Genomic DNA, 9205 nt, shown 5'->3' on the forward strand with positions numbered 1-9205 from the left:
ACCAAAGCAACAAAAAGTTAAACTCGAATGAGCAAAGGAGTTGTTACGCTGGGCCAATTTGGAGAGCAAGTTGAGAACTAAAAAATAAGCCAGTTTCGATACGCTGAAGAAAGCTTTTATTCAGGAATAGGCCAAAATACTGGAAGATCACAGCCATAGTCAAGACAAAAGGTGGCCACATCAAGCTAGAGTGAATGGATTGTGAAATTTTAATTATTTTCACAAATTTTTGTAATTTGAATCAATAAAAAAATAATGTGATCGCTTGAATAGGTAACACTTCAATTATCTAACCCTGAATAATAAACTTGCATTCTTAAAAAATAGTGGCACAGCGAACCTGATTTCTAGGAAGTCAATTGGAACGCATACATACTCGTATGTATAAAAACTGGTTGATACCTGCTGCCCAAAAACAAAAAAAAAATTATTACTATGTAACAAAACGCAGTGTTAAGTTATACACTAACAATGCTATGTATTTTATCTGTTATGTAGGCTGATTTACAATTTTCGAAGATTTCGATTTCATGAAGGTCTTCCAGGAATGTAACGGAACAGAAGGGCGAGGCAAGAAATGATTGATTGTTAAGTGTTTTAAAGTATGGCTTGTGTAAGTTAGTAGGGTAGGTATGATAGTATGTACAATATTTATATCAATTGATTTAATGAAATACATTTTCTTTAATAAAATAAATTTTGTCGTCCTGAAAAGGACGGATTAATTGATAGTTAATTCTCCACGTATATGTATTCGTATTTTAATAAATAAAATAAAATAATTTAAGCCTTCTTTTCTGTTTTCTTTGGCAAAAGTACAGCCTGAATGTTTGGTAGTACACCACCTTGTGCAATTGTAACACCAGACAATAATTTGTTCAATTCTTCATCATTACGTATGGCCAACTGTAAATGACGAGGAATGATTCTTGTCTTCTTATTATCGCGTGCTGCATTGCCAGCCAATTCAAGAACTTCAGCAGCCAAATATTCCATAACGGCAGCTAAGTAGACTGGAGCACCTGCACCAACGCGTTCAGCATAATTGCCTTTACGCAATAATCGATGAATACGACCAACTGGAAATTGTAATCCAGCACGATTTGATCGTGACTTTGCCTTGCCTTTAACTTTACCACCTTTACCACGACCAGACATAGTTGAGTTGAGTTTCTAGTAGTTGAGATTTATAAAAATTGGATCTATTTTTTTTTAATGATGCCGACAAATTATCTCATATACTTTTTCTAAACGCAATTTAAAATAAAAAATTGCTTTAAACTTTCGTTTGAAAAATGTTTATATAGAAACGGAAATTGCCCCAAATCGACGATTAAAATTTAAAATCAGAAATCATGCCACCAAAAACTAGCGGAAAAGCAGCCAAAAAAGATGGAAAGGCTCAGAAAAATATAACCAAAAACGATAAGAAGAAGAAGCGCAGGAGGAAGGAGAGCTATGCTATCTACATTTATAAAGTGTTAAAGCAAGTCCACCCCGATACTGGTATATCATCGAAAGCCATGAGCATCATGAACAGCTTCGTGAATGACATATTCGAACGTATTGCTGCTGAGGCTTCGCGCTTAGCACACTACAATAAGCGCTCCACCATTACTAGTCGGGAGATTCAAACTGCTGTTCGTCTTTTACTTCCCGGTGAACTGGCTAAGCACGCAGTTAGTGAAGGAACAAAAGCTGTCACTAAGTATACTAGTTCCAAGTAAATTGCGTTATATCAAACAAACACCACTTATTCAAAAGGCCCTTTTCAGGGCCACAAAAATATTCAATTGAGTTGATAATTTATCTATATTATAAATATGTATAGATTCCTGAAATTATTTACGAAAACTGACAGGCTTACCAATACCGCGTTATTGAATCTCAGAATGGTTGCAAGCTCCTCGGGGAGGTACGCAGATCTGATAAAGTTATAAACAATAATCCAGACAAGGATTATTGTTAATAGAAAGTAAAAGTGCTCAAGTGCACTGACTCAACTAGCCTCAACATAATAATAATATAAATATGATATATATTTTGTTTTTGATATTTCTTTTAAAAGGCTACTGATAGAAGAAAAAAATAAAAAAAAAAAAAAACTTTGACAGTCTCTTCATGAATTATCAGCTATCGTTTGGTTGTTAGTGAATAAATGATTCAATCAACAAATTAATTTCTGTCAGTTTTGACGATCTTACAGTTTTTTGATCATGGATAATATAACCTGCTAAATAGAGTTAACTCTTGAATTAACGAGTGTTAATCCTTATCATCAGTCTTAGTACTATCATCGCTTTTAAATTGATATATTCTATATTTGCATTCGTGCTTTAAATTTGAAAACATACAATTTCATGGGAGCTCTTTTACAACTCATTCCTTAAACGTTCTTTTAGTAAGTTCAAGTCATTTACATTACATTATGGCTTTTGATGCTTTCTGCTTACAGCAAAAGAAAAATAAAACATATTGATTCAATTAAATGTTATGACGTGAAACATTCTATGTCTAATGATATACTATATGATACTAATAATAGTATACATATGATACATATACATATTAATATATATTATGCTACTTCTAATAGCTATGTCTATACTATATCTATATGATATAATTTATCATTATCTCTTTTCTTTGAATAAACTTACTATTATAATTGTTGCATTTACATTTACATTTACATTTTGCTTATTTTATTTTCATAGTCAAAAATAAGCAATTGAAAATAGTCAAGCAATTTCAAACCCTGGATAAGTCATGTCATTTTTATTTATCTCTTTTCTTTATATAATTTTGGTCCTGAAAAGGACCGATTTTTGTATATTTATAAAATTATATTGCTTCCAATCTTAAGCACGTTCTCCACGAATACGTCTAGCCAATTGAATATCTTTTGGCATAATTGTAACGCGTTTGGCATGAATTGCGCATAAGTTAGTATCTTCAAAAAGACCCACTAAGTATGCTTCGCTAGCTTCTTGAAGAGCCATTACAGCAGAACTCTGGAAACGTAAATCAGTTTTGAAATCTTGTGCAATTTCACGGACCAAACGCTGGAATGGCAATTTGCGAATCAAGAGTTCAGTACTCTTTTGGTAGCGACGAATTTCACGTAAAGCTACAGTTCCTGGACGATAACGATGTGGTTTTTTCACACCTCCAGTAGCTGGTGCACTTTTACGTGCGGCTTTGGTAGCCAATTGTTTTCGTGGTGCCTTACCACCAGTCGATTTACGAGCAGTTTGCTTTGTACGAGCCATAATTTATGAGATATGTTACAATATGGTATTTTAAAAAATAGCGCAATTGAATAGCTCAATTTTCTCATCATACCTGGATGTTCTGTTTCAACTATTCACATGTTTTAACATTCATTGTTTCTCATATTGCTTATTCTTTTTGTTTTGTTTTCTTATGTTTTGTTTTGTTTTACCCAATATTTTTCATATCTTTCGTAGTGCTTATATTTTCTATAAATAGTCGTCAATCATCTGTCGTCACTTCATTTATTGTTTGAATTTGAATTCGAACGGTTCTACCATATCTATAAAAATTTAAATACAAAATGACTGGTCGTGGTAAAGGTGGCAAAGGATTAGGAAAAGGTGGTGCTAAGCGTCACCGCAAAGTTCTTCGTGATAACATCCAAGGTATTACGAAACCAGCTATCAGACGTTTAGCTCGCCGAGGCGGAGTTAAGCGTATTTCTGGTTTGATTTATGAAGAAACTCGTGGAGTATTGAAAGTATTTTTGGAAAATGTGATCCGTGATGCTGTTACATATACAGAACATGCCAAAAGGAAGACTGTTACAGCCATGGATGTCGTATATGCTTTAAAGAGACAAGGCCGTACCTTATACGGTTTTGGAGGTTAAGCAAATAATCAATTATTGATTTAATAATGCAATAATATATTGCCCAATGGTCCTTTTCAGGACCCAAATAATCTTACACTTAAAGAGATAAATTTACATATATATGTGTTGGTATTTTTCTAAAATTATAAAAAAATAAAATTTATTATTAGCCTGATCGGTTGATGTCTGTCGAGTATAATTTATAATTAAAATGATCAGTTTAACAATGTACAAAATATTTATTATTATAATTCTCAATTTCTTTGTTACATTAGCAGTATATATGTGGACTAGCTTCTTACGGGCTTAATTATAATTCTCATTCAATTTTTTTATAGAATAAGATAAATAGAACTGACGTATATGAGTAATTTGCGGACTGTTAGATATTGCAGTTTGAAGTTTCCGCACAATGGTGCAAAAATTTTCTCCATTCATTCCTAAGAGGTGGTTTTAGTGAATTCAAATCTCACACTGAATCTTAATCTTAATCCAAATCCAAATCCAAGTGTTCAACAAGCAAACTGCTTCCGGGGAAAATGAAAGTGAAAAAAATTCGTATATGAATTAAGTGAATTATGACAATATTATATAAAGAAAAGAAATAAAAGAACTTGTTATTGAAATAAATTAGAATATTTTAAAGTTATCTTTAAGTAATTTGCAGCGTCTTGCAAGTGAGTACCGAGTGTGGTGTGTTAGTTATAAATTAACAAGTGTAATTAGAAGCATTATATAATAATAAATAAAATTAGCATAAACCACTATTTTTATTTATTTAAAATAGAATTTAAAAATGAAATTAAGTGAATAAAATATATACAAGTGAGTATTTCATCAAATAAATGACATATTTTGATATATAATATTTTATGGTCATTACTATAATAAATAAATAATTGGATATTAAATATAATAGAATAAGATAAATATTTATTAACTTAAGAATGATGTGAAGTATTGCACATAATGTCTAAATAAGAGAATATAATTTTTTTAAATGCATAAAGAATTTTTGTTTGCTTATTAGAGATTAAATTTATAGCGCATTACAGAATAAAAGAATTTCTTCATATTATTCATGAGGTATTATTAAAAGAAATGATCGTGCACTGTGACCTACAAGGTATATTGTGCCCATTACTCGGGTTAGAGTGTTTCTCCAAGTCCGTTTTCTTTAATGAAAGACAATATAAAGTCCATCTTTCCTAGTCTTGAATATTTATGATCCATGAAATACCCTCCTAGGTGTTTATTCCGTTTGTGCATCAGTGGGCACTACCCAAGCACATGGTATGCAGTTTCTCTCTTCTCTACAGTATCTGCAGTCTGAGTTGGATTGAATTCCTAACTTCGATAGGTGATTATTCAATCTTTAGTGACCGGTCATTAATAAACGCAATAGGTATACCATATACTAAAACATTTTATAAAATAAATAAATAAATAAATAAATAAATAAATAAATAAATAAATAAATAATGAATCTTCTTATCTTCTTTTTACACATATTTTGTAGCCCTAAAAAGGGCTGTTTTGATGAATTTAAAGTTTGATTTTTAAAATTATTTTTTTGCAGCAGTTTTCTTGACTGATGTTTTTTTAACGGCAGTTTTTTTAGGTTTTGCGGCCGCTTTAGCTTTTGTAGAAGTAGACTTTGGTTTAGCTGGCTTAGCCTTAACAGATCCAATCTTTTTAACACTTTTAACTTTAGCTTTCTCAGTTTTTTTCTTTTCAACACTCTTCTTAGCTGCCGCAGATTTTTTAGGTTTTTTCTCTCCAGATACCTTTGCCTTTGACTTTTTAGTACCTGCAGATGATGCAGTAACCTTCTTCTTCGTAACACCTGATGGCACCTTCTTTTTCTTACCCTCGACAGACGATTTAGGAGACTTAGCAGCAGCAGCTGATAATTTAAATGAACCAGATGCACCTTTTCCTTTTGTTTGTATCAATTTGCCATTAGCTACAGCAGTTTTCAAATATTTTTTAATAAATGGAGCCAATTTCTGGGCATCACATTTATATGTGGCACTTATATACTTTTTAATTGCCAACAATGAAGATCCGCTGCGTTCCTTCAAGTTCTTGATAGATGCATCAACCATTTGTTGTGTTGATGGATGAGATGGAGCTGCAGAAGGTTTTTTTACTTTTGTTGCCTTTTTAACAGCAACTTTCTTTTCAGGAACGGCAGTTATCTCCTTTGGAGAATCTGTATTTGCAACGGCAACAGCTTCAGACATATTTGCTTTTTAATATTCCGTAATATTCTTACTTATGAATATTTTTTCACATTTTTATGGTAGCTTAGCTCACTTTGTACGAAGCGCCGAGAAGAGCGCATTTATAAAAATTTTTCATTAATACATATTTCTACTGAGTTTGAAAAAATTTTTCAACATTTATTATTAATTTTAAATAGACCAAGTAAATTAAACACAATTATTTAAATCAAATTAAGTAAAGAAGATATTGAATATTTTATTACATTCATTTTTATACTAATTATAATTATATAAAATATATAAAAATTGGTTTAAACTTTAAATTTTGTAAATCTATAGTTGAACTTGTTAATAAATTAGAATATTTTAAAGTTATCTTTTGTATAATTTATATATTAAATTATTTATTAAATAGTTTATTCAATTCTCTGTTAAATTATATATATGGTTTTATATATTTCATATATTTATAAATGCAAATTTAATAAAACATGAGATGCATAAAAACGTCAGTTTTAACATTTTGAATGCTTATGTTTTATCCTATTTTGAAATATTAACTCAATTTATATAAAAGTTTAAAATTTCAAAGCACTAATAGAAATAATTATAAATAAATATATTGTATTTTAATTAGAATATAAGATTATCACTTTTAATTATATCAAATAGTGTCTATTTGAGATTAGATATCCATCCATAATGTTAACATGTTACATTGAATTCGTTTACTTTAAGATATGTTTTAAGATTTTCTATACGTATTATTTTTAAAATTTTATTACAAGTTTTAAATAATTTTTAATCATGTGAAAAATTATTATATATAAACGTTATTAATAACATATCAGCAATTAAATTTATAGTTTTCAATATCATTCGAATAACAACTGTACGTATCCTACTTAATAGAATTCATAAAAAAAAATTATATCTACATACATGATTAAAAATATATAAGAATGAAATCATTTTACTTTTTCTTTTATAATTATAATTTAATTATTTAACTTTGACTATTATAAGTATTTTATTAAATATGTATATTTAAAAAAAATGTTCTTTTTATTACTTTATAATTAAAATAAAATTAAAATTAAATGTGCGTATTCTAACATTTTTATAAGGAGTGATATACGACATAAAATGTTAAAATTTAAGATGAATTTTTTTATAAACTAACATGGATATGGATAACATTTAAATAGATACTGAAGTATATATATAAACTTGCGGCTGCAATCTTCCATAGTCATTCCTAAGAGCTAGTTTTAGTAGGTTCAAGACTCACACAGTGGCTTTGGATGTTTTCCATCTACTGCCATAAATCTTTTATAAAATATAGAATATTTTATAAAACTAATTCAGATACAAATTTTAAAAACTCTACCTTTAAATAATTTATCTATAATAATAAATATTACAATACCAAAATATTGAAATAGTAACTATGATAATAATAGTAAACATTTAGGCCGTGTGCGAGTTCGAGTATATTTAGGGGAAATAGTCAATTATGTCGGTATGGCAGCGATTGTTGGTACATACCAGAATTTCTAATGAGATAAATTAGGTGTTACCATTTTGAAAATTTTATAAGATGTTTAGTAAATAAATAAATAAATTTTAAAACTTTTAAAAGAAAAATAATTATTTTTTATATGTTTCCTTCTTTATATTATGAATATTAATGTTTTTTAATAATTGTATCACATTTATTTAATAATAAATACAAATATTTGGCACAAAATTATTAGGTTCTTGATTTCAAAAAGGTAATTATGAAACTTTATGCTATTGGCCTGGCAACGTTATTTGTTTTGTACATTTTTATTAGTAACAAATATAATATTAATATTATTGTAACTTAGATTATACTACCTGCGAAGATTTATGTATCTATTTATTGATACGCGAATCTATGATAAATATTAAAAGATTCTTAATAATATATAGGGTTAGGCGATTGAAGTGTTACAAATTACACAGCGATATGTTTGTCAAACTGATATTGCCAACTACGTCAAATTCATATGAATGACAGCTATTTATATTGTTTACAAGTTACCACAAGCATTTGCGTCTAAGTTTTATAGAACTAATATTATTCGAAATGGAATTAAAAAATAAGTGTGATTGCATTATATTTGGTTGGAAAATTACAACTAGCTATTGTGCTTGAGCTCAAATATCTCAATGTGAATAAAATGTTTGTGTATCGTACCTTAAATCGTTATAATAGCTCAGGCAGAGTCACCAAATGCTATAGTGGTGGACGAAAAAAAAACAGCAACATTGCCTAAAATGGTTCGGAAAGTGAAGGCTCGACTTAAACGAAATCCACGTCGTAGTACTAATCAAATGGCCAAAGAACCGATAATATCTGAACGAAGCATCTGACGCATTTTCCAAAATAAGCTCAAGGTAAAGCTTTAAAAGTTCCAAGGCACAAGATCTTGCACCAAAGCAACAAAAAGTTAAACTCGAATGAGCAAAGGAGTTGTTACGCTGGGCCAATTTGGAGAGCAAGTTGAGAACTAAAAAATAAGCCAGTTTCGATACGCTGAAGAAAGCTTTTATTCAGGAATAGGCCAAAATACTGGAAGATCACAGCCATAGTCAAGACAAAAGGTGGCCACATCAAGCTAGAGTGAATGGATTGTGAAATTTTAATTATTTTCACAAATTTTTGTAATTTGAATCAATAAAAAAATAATGTGATCGCTTGAATAGGTAACACTTCAATTATCTGACCCTGAATAATAAACTTGCATTCTTAAAAAATAGTGGCACAGCGAACCTGATTTCTAGGAAGTCAATTGGAACGCATACATACTCGTATGTATAAAAACTGGTTGATACCTGCTGCCCAAAAACAAAAAAAAAAATTATTACTATGTAGCAAAACGCAGTGTTAAGTTATACACTAACAATGCTATGTATTTTATCTGTTATGTAGGCTGATTTACAATTTTCGAAGATTTCGATTTCATGAAGGTCTTCCAGGAATGTAACGGAACAGAAGGGCGAGGCAAGAAATGATTGATTGTTAAGTGTTTTAAAGTATGGCTTGTGTAAGTTAGTAGGGTAGGTATGATAGTATGTA

The 9205-nt window shown here is 29.6% G+C and overlaps 5 protein-coding genes across 5 annotated transcripts; 2 read left to right on the forward strand and 3 right to left on the reverse strand.

Annotated features, from left to right (window-relative positions):
* Window positions 1-759: 759 nt before the first annotated feature.
* Window positions 760-1214, reverse strand: LOC119664121 (histone H2A). The gene has a single exon (XM_038073674.1). The coding sequence runs from the start codon at window positions 1156-1158 to the stop codon at window positions 784-786; it is 375 nt and encodes a 124-aa protein (XP_037929602.1). The 5' UTR covers window positions 1159-1214; the 3' UTR covers window positions 760-783.
* A 126-nt stretch (window positions 1215-1340) lies between these two features.
* Window positions 1341-1775, forward strand: LOC119664122 (histone H2B). The gene has a single exon (XM_038073675.1). The coding sequence runs from the start codon at window positions 1356-1358 to the stop codon at window positions 1725-1727; it is 372 nt and encodes a 123-aa protein (XP_037929603.1). The 5' UTR covers window positions 1341-1355; the 3' UTR covers window positions 1728-1775.
* Window positions 1776-2834: 1059 nt separating this feature from the next.
* Window positions 2835-3368, reverse strand: LOC119664118 (histone H3). The gene has a single exon (XM_038073672.1). It carries the CDS (start codon window positions 3270-3272, stop codon window positions 2862-2864), a length of 411 nt encoding a protein of 136 aa, XP_037929600.1. The 5' UTR covers window positions 3273-3368; the 3' UTR covers window positions 2835-2861.
* A 173-nt stretch (window positions 3369-3541) lies between these two features.
* Window positions 3542-3953, forward strand: LOC119664119 (histone H4). Its single transcript, XM_038073673.1, has one exon. The coding sequence runs from the start codon at window positions 3578-3580 to the stop codon at window positions 3887-3889; it is 312 nt and encodes a 103-aa protein (XP_037929601.1). The 5' UTR covers window positions 3542-3577; the 3' UTR covers window positions 3890-3953.
* Window positions 3954-5421: 1468 nt separating this feature from the next.
* Window positions 5422-6151, reverse strand: LOC119664117 (histone H1-like). Its single transcript, XM_038073671.1, has one exon. The coding sequence runs from the start codon at window positions 6115-6117 to the stop codon at window positions 5437-5439; it is 681 nt and encodes a 226-aa protein (XP_037929599.1). The 5' UTR covers window positions 6118-6151; the 3' UTR covers window positions 5422-5436.
* Window positions 6152-9205: the final 3054 nt, after the last annotated feature.

This window comes from Teleopsis dalmanni, unplaced genomic scaffold, assembly GCF_002237135.1.
Source record: "Teleopsis dalmanni isolate 2A unplaced genomic scaffold, ASM223713v2 unscaffolded_contig_1440, whole genome shotgun sequence".
NCBI classification, from domain to species: Eukaryota; Metazoa; Arthropoda; class Insecta; order Diptera; family Diopsidae; genus Teleopsis; species Teleopsis dalmanni.

Excerpts from the sequence above, each read along its gene's own strand:
- LOC119664121 (XM_038073674.1), bottom strand. The coding sequence starts at position 1,158 with ATGTCTGGTCGTGGTAAAGGTGGTAAAGTTAAAGGCAAGGCAAAGTCA.
- LOC119664122 (XM_038073675.1), top strand. The coding sequence starts at position 1,356 with ATGCCACCAAAAACTAGCGGAAAAGCAGCCAAAAAAGATGGAAAGGCT.
- LOC119664118 (XM_038073672.1), bottom strand. The coding sequence starts at position 3,272 with ATGGCTCGTACAAAGCAAACTGCTCGTAAATCGACTGGTGGTAAGGCA.
- LOC119664119 (XM_038073673.1), top strand. The coding sequence starts at position 3,578 with ATGACTGGTCGTGGTAAAGGTGGCAAAGGATTAGGAAAAGGTGGTGCT.
- LOC119664117 (XM_038073671.1), bottom strand. The coding sequence starts at position 6,117 with ATGTCTGAAGCTGTTGCCGTTGCAAATACAGATTCTCCAAAGGAGATA.